Source organism: Falco peregrinus, chromosome 1 (genome assembly GCF_023634155.1).
Source record: "Falco peregrinus isolate bFalPer1 chromosome 1, bFalPer1.pri, whole genome shotgun sequence".
In the NCBI taxonomy this organism is placed as follows: domain Eukaryota; kingdom Metazoa; phylum Chordata; class Aves; order Falconiformes; family Falconidae; genus Falco; species Falco peregrinus.
The window spans coordinates 126096573-126116035 of NC_073721.1; the positions used below are offsets into that span (position 1 = coordinate 126096573).

The 19463-nt window shown below is 52.4% G+C and overlaps 1 protein-coding gene across 2 annotated transcripts in view; it reads right to left on the reverse strand.

Moving 5' to 3' along the window:
* The window catches only part of ITGA11 (integrin subunit alpha 11), a 53239-nt gene that overhangs the window by 3851 nt on the left and 29925 nt on the right, over positions 1 to 19463 (reverse strand). Inside the window, exons 11-30 of one of the 2 annotated variants that reach the window (XM_055816358.1) lie at positions 19256 to 19400; positions 17346 to 17494; positions 16909 to 17049; positions 15611 to 15814; positions 15019 to 15149; positions 14159 to 14325; positions 12727 to 12869; positions 11457 to 11567; positions 11138 to 11223; positions 9591 to 9798; positions 7783 to 7881; positions 6289 to 6365; positions 5490 to 5579; positions 4131 to 4221; positions 3879 to 3992; positions 2969 to 3055; positions 2639 to 2749; positions 2122 to 2217; positions 1626 to 1739; positions 379 to 1361 (exon numbers count right to left, since the gene is read on the reverse strand). In XM_055816358.1, coding sequence (XP_055672333.1) covers positions 1290 to 1361; positions 1626 to 1739; positions 2122 to 2217; positions 2639 to 2749; positions 2969 to 3055; positions 3879 to 3992; positions 4131 to 4221; positions 5490 to 5579; positions 6289 to 6365; positions 7783 to 7881; positions 9591 to 9798; positions 11138 to 11223; positions 11457 to 11567; positions 12727 to 12869; positions 14159 to 14325; positions 15019 to 15149; positions 15611 to 15814; positions 16909 to 17049; positions 17346 to 17494; positions 19256 to 19400 — 2436 coding nt within the window. In that variant the 3' untranslated portion in view covers positions 379 to 1289. Of the gene's footprint in view, positions 1 to 378; positions 1362 to 1625; positions 1740 to 2121; positions 2218 to 2638; positions 2750 to 2968; positions 3056 to 3878; positions 3993 to 4130; positions 4222 to 5489; positions 5580 to 6288; positions 6366 to 7782; positions 7882 to 9590; positions 9799 to 11137; positions 11224 to 11456; positions 11568 to 12726; positions 12870 to 14158; positions 14326 to 15018; positions 15150 to 15610; positions 15815 to 16908; positions 17050 to 17345; positions 17495 to 19255; positions 19401 to 19463 lie in introns of those variants that run through there. The other variant, XM_055816365.1, reaches the window with a different exon arrangement.

Sequence of the window (19463 nt, forward strand, 5' to 3'; positions counted from 1 at the left end):
ATGCGCTGGGATTTTGGCTCTCCGGGGTAGCCCTGCACCCCAGCCGGGCCCCCTGGGGTAGCTGAAACCTGAATCAGCCAGAAACTCTGACATGAGCAGTTCCCTTTCAAGGTGAGGATGCCAGCAATGAAAAATCAGATTTCCCCCCCCAGCCCCCCTTTTTCTACAATGCATGGGACTGATTCTGCAGCACGCCTCCCTCCAGGCTCCCAAAGGCTGCATGCCGAGCCGCTCATCCCCCCTGCCATCATCCCTTTAAAAACAGGCTGCAAAAACCTTGCATCCCACAGTAAATAAGTGGAGGAAAAAGTTTGAGCCCTGTCCTCATCTGCTGCCTCCTGCGCCCCCCACCGAGCCATGGAAGGGGAGTAGAGGCTCTTAATTTTTAAAATACTGTATTTTTAATCCTTAAAAAATACTAGGACAGTATTTAACAAACTTCATTACACATCCAGCAGACATATGCTTTCTTTTCATCCATAAAATTAATATTAGCATAAATAATTCTGTTATGCAAAAAGAAAGATTTTTGTCAAACAGCACCGATCATCCGGTTTCGTGTGACACCGAGTATGTACAATTATAATACACGTGCGGACCCTTGTTGGACACAAGCTCTTTGAAACTGCTCAGTTTGTAGAAAACACTCCAAACTGGGTTTTGATTTTTTTTTTCCTAAATTTTTCGAATTTTTTTTTTCTCCTTTGCTTAAACAGGTACATATTTTTAGAATAAGTATGTACAGCCAGACACTGGAGATTTGCATTAAGGTGCTTTAATTTGCTATCGTTTGTATTCAGTGCATTAAGAAGAAGGCAAATTAAAATCTCCACCCAATTGCTCCGGTTAATGAATGAATGCAGTTTGAGAGCCGTGGCCAGCAAAGCCTGGGGGTTTGCTACAGCCCAGCCATAGGAATGAGCAGTCCTCATTTTTTTAAGGATATTACTTTTTAAAGATTTTTTTCTTCTTTTTTTGCAGCCCCATGGTTTGCCCCAAGTTATAGGGCTCGGTCCCCACACCAGTGCCACCTCGTTGCAAACCCAGTGTGAAGCTCCTCTCGCTGTGGCACAGGGCCATGAGTAGGTGTTGGGTGGTTTTCTTTTGGTTTTTTGGTTTTTTTGGCTTTTGGACCTGTTTAGGTGATTTCACACAAAGGGGTATACTCATCTCGATGCAAACCCAAGTTCAGCACCCAAATCCCTTGGCATCGAGGTGAACCTCTGCTCCGTAACTGGTGAGGGGCTGGGAGGGGGCACGGGGTGGGGAAGCCGGCGGCCCCGGCAGCATCACTCCAGCCCCTGGGCACTCCGCTCCCGCTCCGCCGCTCGCCTGCGGCTCCCGCTTTTAAAAAATCCAAGCTGTAAGGATTAAAGAGAAACACAAGAAAACCCCACCATTACTTCAGCTGATTGCTGGGAAGCGTCTGTCTTTTTAATGGGATATTGCCAGGAGGTTTAGACCCTGAATATAAATAATAAGGAAGCAGAAAGAGGTTGGAGGAGCTTTTTGCGATGCTGAGGGGCTAGTGGGGCTGTGGATGCCGAACTGTGGGGCCAGGGGGTCCCTCCACACATGGGGGTCTCCACCAAGCCCCCAACACGTGCAGCTTAAGGGCCGCTCACCTTCCAGAGTGCGAGGACGAGCAGGGCCAGGAGCAGGAGACCTCCTAAGGTGCTTCCCAGGATGATCCAGATGGGGATCTGCGACTCCTCCGGCTTGGAGATTTCAAATGTTATCTGCAAGGAAAGAACATCAAAATACGCTGCTGCTGCTGGATGTGAGAGCTGGGCAGGCAGGAATGGAGAGGCTGGGGGCAGGATGGCATGATGGTGGGGATGCTGAGCATCCCCTCCTTTGGGAGGATGCTGGAGCTGCTGGGAGATGATGCCCCCCCCACCACCACGCACAAGTGCTTTGGCTCAGGTTTATCCCTGCTGAATCCAGTGCTGCCGGGACCGGAGCTGCTTGGCTCTGGCCACAGCTGCACCAAGGTGCTCCGGGCTCTGCAGAGCTGGGTGCCTGCTGTGGGTCGCTCCAGCCCTTCTGCTGGCCGCAGGGTTTTCCAGCATCCTCAAAGCTGCCCAGGTCCTTGTGGGACAGTCATGCCTGGAGGCTCACCTGGCGACTGGGGTCCTCCTCACGGAAGATGAAGGGGCTCCCGAAGCGTCGCTGGAGAGCAGCGTTCATGGTGAGCTTCAGTGACTTGAACTTCAGCTGCATGAAGAGATGCTGGACGTGAGCATCAGACATGAAAGAAGACCCTGCACCCCGGCTGGGTGCCCCCACCCTGGGTTTACTCCCTCCCGCTTCAGATTTGCATTCGTGGCACAGACGCTGCAGCTGTGGGGGAGGACAATGCAGAACAAGTCAGGAGTGTGGCTAAATTGCAGCAAAAAGGACTGCTTGGGATTAAATTCCTCACGATGCGGTGCTGTGTGGGATGTTGGGTGCACACACCAATAAAATAAGTTGGCTTTGAAAACAAAAATCACCCCACAGCTGTCCGGGCTTCCTGGGAGGAAAGGCAATTGCAGGAGAGGAAAAACAAAACAAAACATAACACATTTTTGTGGCGTGAGGGCTCCTTTGGGGAATTTTGCTTCAAAAGCTGCATGTCTACTTTGGAAGGACTTACTGCTTTCAGAGACTTCATCCACAGATTGCCACGCAAGTGCAAGTTCATCTCCTCGTTGGGGGCTAATTTCACATTGCAGTCGATGGAAATGATGTCGGAGTTGCTGTGGTTCTGCAAGGGGAGAAGTTTGTGGTGTGGGACCCCTGAAAAGGGGATAAAAACCCTCTGGGCTTCTCCTCCGGCACACACCGAGGGGAGCGAGAGCCACATCCCATCAGAGGGGCCATGCCCCAGCCTTCCCCCGTGGCCACGGGGCATCCCCGTCCCGAGGGCTTTCTCCCTGGTCTGGCAGCTGCCTGGGGCCAGGATCAGGCCCACGGAGGTGCGTACCAGGAGGGTGGTGCGGGAGAGGTCCTCCGCAGTGGGCGTCCTCCGGTAGTCAGTGGTGTTTCCCCAGATGTTGCAGGTCGTGTTCTCCTGTGGGAAAGGTCGATGGGCTCTGAGCATGGGGACAGGAACCACGGCGGCCACGTCCCCCCATCCTGCCCTGTCCACAGCACTCATCCTGGTGGAAGCAGGGGGACCCTGGCACCCCCCCAGGCTTTGGTGAGTCTAGGGACTGAGCTGGGGTTACTGTGGGATGCTGCTGCTACTGCTGCATCGCAGGGCTGGAGGAGGTCCCAGCCCAGAAGGAGCCCAGCATCCTACTTTAATTAATTGTGCCTCTTCCTAGCAAAAATCAGCCTGGCAGAGAGCCTGGTGCAGGGTGCCAGCCACGTGCTGGGGTGTCACAGGTGACACGGGGACTTTGTCAGAGCTGTAATACAAAACGCTTCCACTGAAGCCAAAACCATCCGTAAACACACCACCTCCTGTGCCGGGCTCTTTCCATCGCCAGCACGTGCGTCCTGCCCGGCTGCAGGGGCAGCGGGGGGCTCGGGATGCCCTGGGGTCTGCTGCCAGCCCTCTCACCACTTTTATGGTTGCTTAAACCTGCAGTTCACCCCAGGCACAGCTAATGCTTTCAAGATCCTTGAGAGTTCATGGTGCACTGGAGAGGGCTCTAGCTGGGAGAAGTATTTGGACCAAACCCTTTGGCTGCTACCATTTTCCGTGTTTCCAGTCAAGCAAATGCAAAAGGGAGAAGCCTGGGGATAAGCCAAGGCTGTCCGTGCAGGTGTGAGCAGGGGGGGTGGGGGGGTGCAGAAGGATGGGGTGACCTGCCCTGGGGTGTCTCCAGCCCCATCCCTAGTGCAGAAGGGACCCATATGTGCTTAATTGGGATGAAACCCCCTCCTACCTGGTCCACCACGAATTCAGTCAGGAGCAGGAGGCGGTTGCCTGTCCGAGTGGCCACGGGGATGGTGAGCTTGATGGTCACCCCCTCCACAGGGAAGAAGCCCAGGTTCTGCAGCTGTGGGGGCAGAGGACAGGGATGTGCCGGGGGTGCTGGCATCCTACGGGATGGGGACGAGCAGGGTGACCATGGCACATCCCACCTCAAAGGTGGCACTTGGGGCATCCCTCAGCAGGTTTGAAACCCCCTCCTTACCTTGAAGGTGCAATGAAAAGGGGGGCCAATGCTGTCGTATCTCTCCAGGGAGCTGTTCGACCTGATTTCATAGTAGTCCAAGCTCGACGCTCTGTCATGACAAGAGGACGACAAGTCACGATTTGGTTTCAGAGCAAACAGAGCATGAAGCAGCCTGTGCCCAGCTGCCCCAGCTGGGCAGCCCCAGCCCCTCCACAGGCAGAATTCCCCAAGGAGAGGACTCTTGTGGGCTGTCTGTCCCTGTTTTGGGTGGAAACCATTGCCTGCCTCCACCTTGTGCAAAAAGAAGGTGGGGGATTTTCCTGCTGTTCTGCTTCTGCAGTATTTTCCCTTTCTTTGTAGAATTTTTCTTGCCTTTTTAATATAACAGAGACATCCAAGACCCTGGCTGGAGGTTTGAGTGTCCTGTGTAAATCAGAGGAGGTAAATCATGTCTCTGTTTCGCAGCTGGAGAGGAGGGGAAGGAGCCAGGAGCTTCGGTGGGTGCCCATGGGAGCCCGTGCGATGGGATGCGTTCTTGCTGGTCCCATGACACAGGGCACATGGCCCAAACCCCCCAAAACTCTTTGAAATAATTTCCCCCTTTTTTCCCCCCAAGGTGCCCAAATTTGAATTTTTTTTTAAAATTACTTTTTCTCCAAGTTCTCCCTTCTCCCTTAAGGGTGATTCTAGTATTTGTTAAATTCAGAATCCCCTTGCTCCCCGTAAATTGTGAGCTTTAAAGTGGTTTTATCTTCAGTGCCCCACTGCCTCTAGTGTAAAAAAATAAATAAAATGACGGAAGGTCTCAAAAATCTGCTAAGAATTACAGCCAGCGTTGCTGGGGAATGTGCTTCTGGGATTCGCGTTTTTTCTTATAATCAGCTTAATAAATTGTCACCTGCACCTTAGCTCCCTGCTCTCCTTGGACCGAGGATGCTCTCTGCTTTTGTTACTGTTGCTGCCCAAACCCTTCCACACACATCCCTCAGTGAGCTTCTGGTGAGAGGATTTTTAGTGGGATGGCTGCCGGCCCAGGCACTGGCTACTAACACATTATGAGCATTTTTACCTACAGTAAGTACTTTTTCCCCTTAAAAAAAAATAATTGCCCTCACACCTATTTAATAACACTTGTGCATTTAAAGATTATGAAAGCACAACACCTCATTGCTCCTTGCTGTTGATTTTTATAAGGACCCACTGAGCCATATGCCCCTGATTTTATGGCTCCTTCAGTCCCTTTTCTAAACAAATTCCCCAAATTTAAGGCCAGTTTGCACTGGGCTCTGTTTGAATGCAGCTCCCATGGGGCTGGCAGTGCTTTACCCTGCAAGCTGTGTCTCTGCCATGAGCTGCATCCCCTTCCAAAACACGCACCTGGTGAAGAGCAGGTCAGCTTCGTACTTCAGCTGAAAATTCAGGTGGGCAAAGTTGTCCTCCTTGGTGCTCTCCTTCTCCTCGCTGTCACTGAAATAGCAGTGGGGCAAGCGGGGGATGAGGCAGGAGCTGGCTCCCCTCTGGGTTTTATTGAGGGGGGGTGTTGTAGGAAGCAGGTGGGGAAGGGCTGAACTTTTGCTTTTGGCCCAAGTGTAAAGAGAAGCAATTTTATTCTGTAACTTTTCTTAGCCCGAGGCCGTAAAAGTAGATAATTTGGAGAGGTTTCATGCCCAGCAGCCTTAAAGCAGTGCAGTAGCGCCAGCAGAGCGAATCCTTGTCTGCCCTGATAGTTGATGGAAATAATAATAATAAAAAAAGCCTAATGAGAGTTCACTTGGCTGTCAGAAAATTTTACCTGAGCAGGGCAAGTGAGCGAGGAGAATTTTGCAAAGCTGTTAGGAGATATTTTTGCGGGGGGTATTTGCAGCTGTGAAGGTGGGTGAGAAAGCAGCAGTGGCTGGAGACCCTCCCTGCTCAGCGCAGAGCCTGCCGGAGACTGCACAGCCTCCAATATACAGAAAAATGATGGATTTAAATATACAGATAATTAAGACTAGCTTGGTCTGTGACTACAGGGCCACACACTCTGTAATAACCCATGGCAATCAGGTTTCCCTGTGGTTGTTCCCTGAGCAAAGCCTCCAGCATCACCTCTGGCTATGGAAGAAGGAAAGCAGCGCAAGCAGGCAGCATCCCACTGACCTGACAAACACATGCAAGGGAGAAAGCAACCAGTAACCTGTTGGCGATCAAGTAGATCTCCATGCTTGGAAGGAAAATTGACTTGCTGAATTCAAAATCCAGGCGAAAAGCTACCTGCGGTGGTTGGAAACAGGTTGGAGAAAATGTTAGGGGGAAAAAAACCCACCCAACCCCAAGTGCCAGCCAGGAGCCAGTGTGGGGGCTGTGCAGGTGAGAGCACCCCCCTTATCCCGCTGGGAGATGCTGCCGGGCTTTGGGCAGAGCCTCGGCTTTCCAGGGAGAGAAGAGGCCGCACTGGGGATTTGCAGGATTTGCTCTACCTCAGGGGGATTTGCAGGATTTGCTCTCCCTCAGCCCTGCACGCTGCATTTTTTTTGCTCCGAGATTGGAGAAGCCAGCAGCCCCCCTTTGGAAGAGAACCCCCCCAGGGGACCTGCAGCGAGAGGCCACCCGCTCCCCTCTGCAGCACGGGGTCGGCTGGCAGGGGAAGGCAGCCGGAGAGAGGCCAACAACAATAAAATGTGATAAATGTCACATCTGCAGGAGCTGTGGCAATGACCTCAAACTGTCTGGGACTGCACAGCTGAGTATAATATTAAAACTCCTGCTGCTCTTGGGCCAAATTTCCATTTCCAGCTTGTCTTTGTTTTGGCAGGACCTGGACTACCTGATGCCACGCAGATGCATTCTCAGCCCCCGTAGGTCATGGGGAGTCGGGCTGCTGCGCTCTTTGTACAGCCACAGGCATCCGAGAGGGCTTTTTTTGGGAGCTTTAAAGCCTAGCGAGGTGCTTGGAGCTCATCCATCATTATCAAGCTTCTGACAAGGAAAGGCTTCAGACAGATACAGGGGTTGGAAAGATTTTATCTTTAGATGCCACTTGTACCAGCCCCTTTTCCCACATGGGTGCAGGACAGGCAGGTGGGATCTCACACGGAGCCCCAGTGACCGCAGAGAGCAGCATCTCCTCGCTTTGTCTTCCCCACCTTAATGCTGTGTGTAACATTTGCAAAGGGTTTGATGGCACATAAAAAATGATGCTCGCTGGACCTGGGCTTACCCCAAGTGCTGTGAACTGCAGTTCAGAGAATGCTGCCAACTCAAGGGGGCTTGGGCAGGCTCAGAGGAGGATCTGGAGGGACCCTGGGTGTTCACAGCAAGGAAAACCTCTCAGATAGGGAAATGCACCTCATCCTCTGAGGAAGGAGCTTGAGGGAGTTCCTATCAGTGGTTTGAAGCCAACAGTAAATTGCTCCAAAGGACTGGAATCAAATTCTTTGACTCGGAGGAGCTGGGTTTGATTTTGGTGCTCTCCTAGCATCAAGGCAGCATCCTACCCATCCTGACTCCCCTAACACACGTTTCAAACCACAGCAATGGACAGAGAAAGGGAAGAAATGTTTATCTTTAAAAATCCCTTCCAACCCACCCAGCCTGGAGACCGATGGATGCAGCCCCCTGGCCATGCTGCGGGCAGAGGGCTCCTGCCCCGTGGGTGAAGCCTCACTTGGGCAGGAGGGAACCGCTTTACCTTGGCCTTGGCTCGGAAGAACGGGTAGCTCACGTTGCACACTCTCTTGTTGGGGTGCTTGTCTTCAGTCATGCAGTCGATGTTGATGTCCGTGTCATCCTAAAGTGGGACGTGAAGTATCCATGACACTGGGCACGAGCCCTGTGACCCGGCTCTTTGTGAAAGCAGCAAACACACCCGTGGGGCTCAAAACAGGCTTTAACTCTTGGAAAAAAACACCAACCCACCCCTCTTGCTGCAGGCTGGGAATCCTTCCCACGCAGCTGAATTTCTAGGGTCATTCCCGAAAAGGGGCATTTCTAGCAAGCATCTTCCAGCTTTCTGATTTAAATCCTCTTTAGAATTCTAACTAAAGCAGTGAATGAATGAACCTGACTACTCTTGGCACTATAATTGGGAAGAAGAATATTTTCCTGTGATGAGGAGTCACAGGGAAACATCAAGAGATAACATGAGCTATTATTCTGCACAGCCACCAGCTAAGCCGCACTATTAATCTCCTTGTCTCAACAAATACGTTCCTGCTGCTTGAAGACTTTCCAGCTCACCAGCCAGGCTGGGGAAGCTCCTGCCCATCACAGGAGTGATGTCCAAGCACAGGCTGGGGTGGGATGGGACACAAACCCTGCTCCGCCTCCTCCACTGCCAAGCTGTAGCAACCCTACAAGAGGTTGTAGCCTGGTTGTATGCAGGCTATGTATGTATCCATCCCCACCGTGAGACGATGAGCTATTCTGATTTTTGGCCCTGTGTTAGACCCCACAAATGTCTCGGTTCAAGCTGCTGCCGTCAGACAAATCCTACCCAGGAGCTGAGACATCTCAGCACCAGTGGCAAGCAAAAATGCCCTGACAGCCATCAGCAACAGCCCGGAGCTTTCTCCCACTCATCTGCTCAGATTATGGACTTTCTGGGGCCACGGTTGCTTTTTATTTGGGTCTCTGTAAAGCCTCTGACACAAACATCCATCCCCTCCGGCTGGCAATTTGCTTATTTATAAGAAGCAACAGCTAGGACCCCCTCAGCAGTGATGCTTCTATAACCAGCTACAAAAATTTCCTGCAGCCATTGTTGCGTGGTGCGTTCTTGCTACCTAGCACCTTAGGGTTTTACCCCTTCACTTAATTTGGCGTAATCTCTCAGAAAACACATTTTTTAAAATTTTGTGGGCAACATGCCCCACAATTTTCCCTTGGCATGGCTTATAGAAAAACAAATGCAGGACATGGGATCTGCGGGCGGGTATGAAGTCAGTGGGGGGGTGAGGGAGGGCTCAGCAACATCAGCATATTTCCCAAACCTCACTGGGAAAAGGGAGAAGCCATACTGAGACTGAGCGAGTGGTAGGGGGGAAATATTGGGGAGGGTGGGAGTGGAAGGGGCACGACAGCCTCATCCAGGGGACAGCTGTAGGAAGTAGCATCACCTGGCTGGATGCTGAGCTGCGGCAGTGTTCCCGTTATCAGCCCTGACTTCCAGGAGTTGTATCTCAGCTGCAAAAATTCATCCCTGACGGAAACTTGGCAATGTGAAACAAGTATTTTTAAACTATTGGAGTAGAAAAATAAAGAGGGAAACAATTTCATCTGCATTTGACCTTCTTAGAGGCTCTTAAAATTCAAACATTTTTATACTTCCAAAATAAAGAGCTGAAAGGGCTGTAAAGTGCTTAGAAACTGAGCCCATAAACATGTCTGATTTATGAGGGATGGAGACATTTTTGGGCTCTGGTTTAGGACACAGCTTTCTGATCCAGCCAGGATTAGCAGTGCCTTTGGGAAGCCCTGGATCTGCCCCGGCAGCCTCACCTTGGGGATCAAGCTGGCGAACTGGAGGTTTCTGGAGAAGGAGATGTTGAGGACCGTGCTGTAAGCGTTCTCGCCTCGGTTCTCCAGCACCGCCTCCACGGCCACCCTCCTCCTGCTGCTCTCGATGACAAAGACGGAGGCGTCGAAGGAGAGGGTGAAGGCGGAGCAGTCGGGCACTGCCCTCCGCAGACCCCGCCGGCAGTAGTCCCTGCAAAGAGGAGGGAGCGGTGCAGGCAAGCGCCGCCTGCAGCACTGCACCAAGACCCAGCCCAGGAGTTTTACGTGCACGGTGCACAGGGTAGTGCATGGAAATCCCTGCTCGCCCTCCGTTGCGCTGCGCTGCTATGGAAAGAGGAGTCACAAATTCCTCCTGTGAGCCATCATTTTGCTTGTGAGCTAATGGTACCAAGCTTGCTCAAACCCAGTTAGGAGCTTTTACTACAGCTGGGATGTAAGGAAAAGCCAGATCCCATCCTGTTAGCAAAGGTTTTAGTTTCAGCCTGGGTAAGATCTCACTGCCGGCAAGTTTACCAGCAGACTCTGCAATGGCAGCAGCATCTGCTTTTGCAGACTTGATGGGTGTTCATTTGTTTTCTTTATGAAAAATAAGAAAGGAAAGGAAAATGTAGGATGGTGCCACATCCAGAACCACCTTCTGCCTCTAACGGCAGGGCAACCAGGGTGCCAGTTGAAAGGAATAGCTCTATTCCAACAAATCACCTCAAAAGTGGCAGAAAAATGGCACATTTCTCAGCAGAAATCACCTCTGTATCAGCTGCTCTTTCAGGGCACAATCCAGTTCCCACCAATGCTGTTGGGAAAGCTCCACAGGCTTCAGGAGGAACAAAATTAGAGGTCTGACGCCCCAGTAGACCACAGCATCTGCCCATGGGTATGTGTAGGACTCTAGCCCATAAGATCCATACATAATCCCTACCCTACAGCTCACTTCCAGCTCCCGCAACGCAGCCCTGGGGGTCCCAGACCCCATCTTGGTCGAGCCCCGGGTCACAGCCTCAAGACCAAGAGCTTTACAGGAGACAGAGAAATAAATGCTGAATTATGGGATACAAGTAATCCCCAGGTAGCAGCACGGGCCATCAGCTTGGTCCAGGGCCCACTGCTGTTGATGGAGGTTCAGGCTCCCGTGCTCCTGGATAACCTTTAAAAGCTCTTTAGGCAATGAGATGTAGCATACAATTATTTCTGCTGTGTGAGTCAAGCCTGTAGTCGCCAAGTGGGCAATGCCAGCCTTGCATTTATTCCCCCACCCTCCTGTTATTTACTGATTTGTCTCCCTGGACATCATCGCTATGGCATGAAATATTAGTTGTTTTGTGGATTCCCTGAAAAACACTGGTGTGTTCCAGGCAGGGAGCAGGCAGAGGCTCGGAGACCCACTGTGAGCAGGGGGGCTGAGGAGCACCTCTTGGTGGTGTTGGATGAAGGACCATGCCAAAATCTATGGAGCATGGGTTGGGGCTGGGTTTCAAACCCTCCCTAGTTCGTGATAGTGGTTGGGAGGACGCTCTGAGTGACCTACTCACATGGCACTGGGCACATCGCTTTTGGCATCCAGGACAAGATCAGGGACACAGTGCTCATCCTCATTGCACCCATTCCAGAAAGGGACCTGAGGGAGACAACAAGAGCCACCTGGTGATGATTTGTGCCCCAGGTTGTACTCCAAGGAGAAGGGACACAGGTGGTGATCCCAGGCTGCAGCAAGTGCCAAACACATTGTGATCATGGGAGGGATCAGTGTTTACAGCCCCGAGATAAAGCAGCAAATGATACATCCAGAGATTAATCTGCTGACCAAGTGCCTGATAAAAGGCACCCTGGGATGTTGGTGCTGCTACCTACCGAGACCTTGAGTGAGGTGGGCCAGCCATCATCCAGCATGGGGCCGTTCTCCGGGTGCTCCAGCTCATAGTCGATGGAGAACGTCACTGGTTTAATGTAGTCAGCTGTGTCCTGCGGCAGACAGAAAGCATCGTTGAGAAGGACAAGGCTCCTGCTTTGGAGAGGCACCATCAGAGAGCAAGGTAAGGCAGTTACAGGCACGTGTGATTATTGAATATATGAAATAAATTATTGAATATGTGAAATAAAAGCTTTGCAATCTGGGACATTGTGTGTAATCGCCCTGTCTCACCAGCTAACCCTCACTTAGGGACAGGGACGACCCAAGCTCATCGGTGCTGCTCAACACCTGTCCACAGGTACATGTCTGCTGATGCTAGAACTGTTTCATCCTGGAGATGCTGGCTCTGAAAGGTGGATGCTCCAGGGAGGGCTGTCCCCAGTAGGGACAGAGCTGTCCTGCAACCCTTACCCAGGGCTTGAACGGCTGGTGATGAACCTGCACCTTTCCTGCAGCTCCGTGGGCTCTTGCCGTGCGCTGCCCCAGCTGCACAGGGTGCAGTCAGATGCTCTGAAGTGAGATGCTTCTTGGGCTAAATCACAAGCTCTGTCTCTAGCTCCAGACTGGAATTTCCCAGAAGTTCACGGCGGTTCAGGCTGGGGCTTGGGGCTGGGCCAGTCTGGCAGCTTGGCCCTCCCTGGCCTCAGCAATATTCTCATCATTCACTGGGAATGTTTGATTTTGGCCAGGTTCGTGCATCAGCTGTTCCCTGCAAGTGATGCAGAGAGTTTCACCGGCTCCTGCACCCAAGGAGAGGGACCCTGATGATTAGAGGGGTGCAGAGGGTGAGAGCACTGGGGACTGGCATGGAAGCATTTGGTTCCAAATGGAAAAAAAAGAGTTTTTACCAATTTTGGAGCAGGAGGACCAGCCTGACTCAGGAGTGCACGCCCTTCCCGAGGGCATGGTTAGCGGCTCGTGGAAAGGAACACAGCGCAAGCTGGGGCTGCAGTGAAATCAGCACTTGGGGACCCAGCAGCTGCCGTGTGCCAGCAGCTCCATCCCTGACCACATCAAACCCAGCGTGAAGAAATGCAGGCGGGGGGGTGAGGCCCGTTTCCAGACCTGTGAAGCCACCGAGGCTCCTCCGACCGCATCCCGGTGCATCGTTGTTTTGCACAAGGTGGAGACCATCTTCGCTTGGGCAGCTGGCTGACCCCCGGGGCTGGCAGAGGAGGAGACCCCAGCCTTCTCCTCCTGCACACTCACCAAGACGTGGAACTGGAGCCTGTCGCAGTGCTCCTGCCTGGAAAGCAGCACCAGCCCCTTCTGTGTGTGCCGCTCTCCGCTCTCGTCCAGGTGAGCCCGCGGCGTGTACCTGCGCTCGTCGATGGTGGCATTGTACCGCAGCGCTGGAAGGAGAGGGGTGCCATCACACCGGGTCAAAGAACAGGCTTTTGTGCACTCAAACCCCTATGGCCCTGCGAGGAGCAGCGCGGCAGGGAGCATGCTAAGGGAAAATTGGGAAAATCAGGTTCTAGTTAGCATTGCCTGTTTCTAACAGACATTTCTGTTGAGCAAAGAATCTACTCTCCAGGTCAAACAGGGAACTTTAAAATTGCACTATTACAAGACACCACATAAAACCTGAGAGGGATATATAACTATTCGCCCCATATATTCACATGCTGGTCTGTACCAATTCTGGAGGCATCGTACCCTGGAGCACCCACCTCTCCTACGGGCTTTACTGGAGATTGTTTGCTTCCTGCAGCACTGTCAAAAAAACCCCAAAGGTCCCCAGCCTAGCCCCAAACAGGGTGGGATTTGCACCCCCTACACCAGTGTGATGCAAAACATGCATAAGCCAAGAGCAAACATCAGACCCCCTCATACAGCATCCATGAGGTGGCTCTTCTGGGTAGAAATAAGTGTAAAATTAAATAAATATAGGAAGCCGCACTCAGTTTTTATCCTGCAAGCTCCGCAAAGACAGCAGTTAAGAGGAAGACACTGGATTCAATAGTACAAACCCCAAATTCTTGCTCTAGGGGATGGGAGCTTTTCCTTTGGCTTTGCTCAGGACCCAGTTTTCCTTTGACAGTGTTTGCTGCCGGGTTGCAGAGGGCTGAGCCTCTGTTGTTTCCCCCCACTCCAGCTGAGTCACGGGCATCTGCCCAGTAGACTTGAGGTCACAGCAACATGCAAGGGTTTAATAGCAGAGCTGGCCAGTAACTTCACAGAGGTTCCCTGGGATGTTAGGGAAACATATGGTTGGCAGATGTGTCCTGCTGCTGCAGCGGGGAGGATGGACAAGCTCTGCGGGATGTGGTCCGAGCACATCCTCTCCTGTCCTGCTGGCTGGCGAGGTAGTGGTGACATCCTTGTCACACGTGCCATGGCAAGGCAAGCTGTGGGAGGGCCCAGACCCAGGGTGTAGGTGAGAGAAGGGGTTAAAGATGGGTAAGGTTGTATCCTTGGGATATTTCCTGGCACCGTTTAACCGTCCCTGCTCTATCAGCCATGACAGGGACAAATTTGTGGGTAAAAAGGGATGTGGCAGATGGCAATGTGCACTCCTCCAGACATGCCACGCTCCTGGATGGTTTTCCTTGGCAGAAGCTGGGTGCTCCCTCGGGGCTGGAGACCTAAACAACGCACGAATTGGGCTTTTTGTCACGCGAGCAGCCATGTCACTTACCGACGCTGGCTGTCTGGAAGTGAGCTGAGAGGAAGACGGCAGTGAAGCAGATGAAGGCTGACATGCAGGTGGCATCCTTCCCGTTCCGCTTGCAGTCCTTGGTGAAGATGTTGATTTTGGAGGGCTCGAAGCGGATGCTGGCATTGATCTGGACCACGCTGCGGGACCTGCGGGGCAAGCAAGGGTCAAGAGATGTGCTGCGGTGCAGGATGCCCACACACATCTGCAGCATCCTGCAAAAGTCTTCCACACCTCCAGATCCGCCCTTTCCACATCTTTTTCACACTTTTTCTCAACATCAAGAAGGTGCTGAGGAAAACCAAAGGCCACCACAACATGCTGCTCTACTCTCATCTCATCTATGTAGCATTTGAAAATCAAATCTCTTGCACTTATTTGCCTCCTGCTTATGCCAGTGAAGTAGCTCAGCACCAAGAGCAAGATTTGGCCCTTTGCATGTGTGTAGCACTCTCCAAGGCAGACCCCAGGGTGGCCTACCTCTGCTGGGTGCAGCTACCCTCCATTCTAACAGCTTCAAGGGACTTTCCAAACATTAATCGATATTTGAAAATACCAAACTGTTCTTGTTAAATAAGACCAAAGGGAGCCTGGGCAAATCACCACAAATCACTTAGCTGGTTTGAAACTCCTGGGGAATTTATGATGAAATTAAACACAAAACCAACTCTGACATCCTTCTAGGGCCCAACAGCACTGAAATCCCACTGCCTTGCCGGACAGAGGGTTGTCGTTGTGGAAAGATGGTTCAGGTTGTGGGGAGATCAGTTTTCCCTCGAAAAATGTCAGCATGTTGCAATGAGGTTCAGGCAGAGGAGAGTGCCAAGTGAGATACAGCTAACCACAACAGCACGGCGTTCCCCAGGGAGCCGACGGCCAAGTCTATGAGCCCGTCTTCGTTCAGGTCCAGTTGTCCGTGGATGCTGCATCCGAAATACATCAAGCCTGGTGCAAGGTCCGCAGCTGCTATCCGCTAGAAAGGAAAGAAGAAAAATCCAAGCTGGTTTCCATCAGGAGCATCCCTGCCTGCAGAGGAGGGGTTTGCCATGCTGAGCTCCAGCACGCTACTGGAGATGCCCCTTTCCAAGCGATTGCACCAAACAATTTTCCAGGGAATGAGAGCAGTTTCTCTTCAGAGCCACCACCCAGACATTTCTGCTGAGTTTACTCCACATATCTACTATTTCTCACAAGTGAGAGAAATATTTTATCTATAGCAATCCATTGCACCGAACGCTAAGCATTGCCCCTAATTTCAAGGATGTTTTCTGTACCTTATGTTTGCTTTGTCTTGGACCCCTCACAATAGAAAACATCTGGCAATAATAATTAACAATGCAATGGTGTGTGTGAATTTATTGTGCTCTATCAGTCCTTAAAATGAGCACACGTGTTATTTATTCTGATGAAGGATGAGGACAACCAGAGCCATACCTGCTTGTACTTCTTCACGACAGTCTCTTTGAAGCCGAGGAAGATGTATATCGCTCCTTGGTGCTCATCCTCCAAAGGTGCCCCAACAACGAGGTCATTGTAGGAGTCCTGGTTGAGGTCAGGCACGGCGGCGATGCAGGAGCCAAAGCGGGAGTTCTGGTAGCTCTGCAGATCGACGAGGGCACCGCTGGAAACAAAGCGGTTCTGCCAGCCCAGCCAAAGAGAGAAGGCAAAAAACAAACAAACAAACAAACAAACAAAAAAAACAAACAACAAACCCCAAAACCATCAACAGCAAGCCTGGCAAGAGGAGAAAACCCTCAGAGGCAAGCCAAGATGTGGAAATTGCTCACACATCACTGCAAGAAAGGAAGAGAGAGCCCTCCTGGGGCTGCAGAACTTTCTGCACGTCCTTGGGGAGGGATGAGCCCTGCAGCAGCCCTACCCCTGCTCTGCCTTCCTTTCATAGCAGCCTACATAAATAATTGCATATAAAAGTTGTGCTTTAGATATAGGGACTCCTGCGGCTCCGGGTGGGCTCTGCAGCCAAGGATATAGAGCATGACCTGCTCGCTGCCCTGCACGCCTCTGGAGCGTGGTGGATTTGGCTCAGAAACTGCATTTTGAGCGAGATTTGAGGGCAGAAGGAAAGCTGGCCCTGCCCCAGTGCACTGCTGGGTTACGGGGAAGGGGACATGGTCAGCACATGTCCCCTCTGTGCCCTGAAGCAAGGGTGGAGGGACTGACCTCCCTGCTCCCCAGAACCCCACGCCTGGCCCAGCCTCTGCGCAGGAGTGCCCTTGGAGGGAATGGGTTTGGGGAAGGCAAAGGGGATGGAGACTGGTTCTCCGGAGAGACACCCAAGTTGCAAAGGCCCCACCTTGTACCCTGTGTCACCTCCTTGGGGCTGGGAGCAGCAGGACCTCACCTTGCACCCCGAGCATCACCTCCTCAGGGCTGGGAAGCTAGTGCAGCTGGGAGCAGCAAAGCCTCAAGACGAGGTGGCTCTGCTCCAGCACAGGCTGGACTCCCTTTGCTGGCAGCAAGCAACCCCCCTGGGATTGTTTGTAAACAAGGAAAAACAGACAAATCCTCCTCGAGTCTTGCAGCAGCCACAACAGTGAGGTTGCCTTTGGACTGGGCTGCCATACCCTGTGGTGACTGATGGGAGCTGGTGGGTGCGCACAGCCCGGAGCCACCCCGGGGAGGTGACACAAGGGGACACGGTTTCTGTGCTAGCACCCAAATGCCCCGACCCCTTTGGTGTCCCCAGCTGGCTCCGCGGTGCTGCCACGTACCTCTCGCAGGGTGTAGACATAGACCTTCCCCCTCTCCCTGCCCTCGCTGAAGTACATGGGGGCTCCCACCAGCAAGACATCTGTGACGCCGTCGCCATTGACGTCGAGGGAGTTGATCTCACTGCCATAGTAGGAGCCGATCTGGAGGAGACAGAGGAGGGGATGGAAGCAATGCTCCTGGCATGCAGTGGCACTGCCACCCTCCCCAGTGGGGACCACAGGGACATTGCAAGCCCTGTCCCTGCTACAGCCACATGGTTGGGAGCTACAGGTGCAGCGGCAGCCGAGGCATCCCTAGCTGCCCATGGATGTGCTACACTGTGGAGGCATTTAAATGGAACAATTTGCAAAATGAAGGGGGAGGACTGATGGAGGAGCATACATGCCACATGGAAAAGTCAGTGCAGCATCCTTGGCAGCATGTGCCCCGGCATTACCTGCTCTCCCTTCAGTGCCTGGTGGATGGTGAGGTTTCGGTTGTTGTGCATGCTGAAGATGATGACTTTCCCTGTGTGGTTGAATCTGGGTGCTCCCGCGACGTAAATACGCTCATGCTTGGTGGATATGACGGAGGAGACAGTGTAACCTGGAAGGGGTGATGGGTGCAGGGTGAGCACAGCTGAGCGGCTCCCTGCCTGCTCCCAGCCGCTGCCTGCTGATCTGTTTTCCATTAGCCCCCAGCTGCTGACACAACTCTGGCCACCTCCCAGATTGGGAAGCTAAACCCCACAGATTCCTTCAAAGATAAAGTCATTCAAATAAACCCCAGTGCCCTGACCCTGGGCTTTGAGTCTCCTGCTCAGGTCCTACCTAGACCCTGGGAACTGTAGCTGTGCCAAGAGATTTGGCACTGCTGAATGCAGCCGGCAAGCCCTGTGGAAAATCCTTCTTTCATTGAAGGCAAGTCTGATTGCCGGCCTGATAAGTGCTTTACGTCATGGCTCACACCCAGTTACACAAATGCTAGCAAGGTGCGTGCACGCCGCGAGGCTGTGGCACCCGCTGCACTGCTCCTTCCAGACCCCGGCAACACCGCATCCCAAACCCAGCGTGAAAGCCTTTGCTGATGCTCGAAGTTAACATTCACAGTCCAGTAAAAGCCCTGAATCCATCGAGACCATTGCTCAGGTGTCCTTATGGATATAACCCTGCCTGAACAAATGACCCTGAGCAATCCCTCTTTCCTGCCTAGCCAGGTGATTTTCTGCGCTGGCATCACCAACACCACGCATCGCACGCTGGGCTGAGGCACTTGCCCATGATTGCAGATGGGCTTATGTAGGAATATAATGCTGGGGTTGCAAAATCCTGTTTTTCAAACCCAGCTCCAGGTTCCTGCATGTTCACAGTCTAAAATGTTACTTTAATTATTAGAAACTCAAACCACAGCCAACCCTGAAGCTGGATCAGATCGCCTGGGGTCACATGCAGTTGAATTTTGAGTACCTCCAGGGATTACTGGGGTTTATGGACCCCTTCCCCTGGGCATTGGCCTTACCTGGGGTCTCGGTTTCCTTAAATGTTCCCCTCCTGGAGGGGTATCCCTACGCCGAGCATCAGTCTCAAAACCCCAGGTCCCGGTGCTGAGCTGGGCTGCTCTGCAGCAGGGTGCACCAGCATTTCCTTAATATTTCTGGATTTCTTACTCCAGGCAACGGGACAGAGCGCAGCTGAACTCCCACATACTGTCACGGGTGCCCCTTGCACAGCCACAGCTGTCCCCTTGCCATGCACTCACAGTGAGCCTGGGGGACTTTCTACTGTTATCCGGTGGAGATGATCCACATGTCCAGGGGCTGTTACGTCCCCAGCGAGAGGAGAGCCCTGGCACGCTAGCAGGCGACCCCACAGCATCCCACCCCGCTCCCTGCCACAGGGCAGCTCAGCCTGACACGCACATCTCTGGAGAGAGGCTCTATTTTGAAAACCAGGCTGATATTTTTGCTCCAGAGCTTCAACAGCCACACATGGAACAGATTAACCCAGCAGGTATTTCCTCCCTAGGCATGAAATTTCATCACTGCTTTTCAAACCATTCCAGTAAGCGCTGCAGATGACTCGGGCTGGCCGGTGCCTGAGCTACTTCTGCATTTCAATCACTTTTGTGCTGCACACCGCGGTCAACACAACCTCATCCTGGATGAGGATGCTCACGTGTGCTGTATACCTGAGCAAGGGAAAATACAGATCTGGTGCTGCGGGAGCTTGCAAACAGCCGGGCACGGTACCGCCTACACTGGGAGTGCTGGATGCTGTTAGTCATTCGAGAAATATGTTGTGCTTCCTATTATTCAGGATAAAATCATGAATTCAGCCCTGGCAGAAGAGCATCATTTGGCTTTCTTACCTAAATACGCTCCATGATTTTTCAGCTCCTCCGGGAACTCCTGAAGATAAGATTCCCGCAAGGGAATGACCTTCCCACTGCTGGTTTCCTTCAGAACAGCTCCGTTCCAGTCGTAGGCACCCACTGCCCCCAGCAAGATCCCATCCTGTGGGAGAGCAGGAGTAGTTTGAGGGTATTTCTTGCCAAGTGGAGGCAATTCTCCTCCACA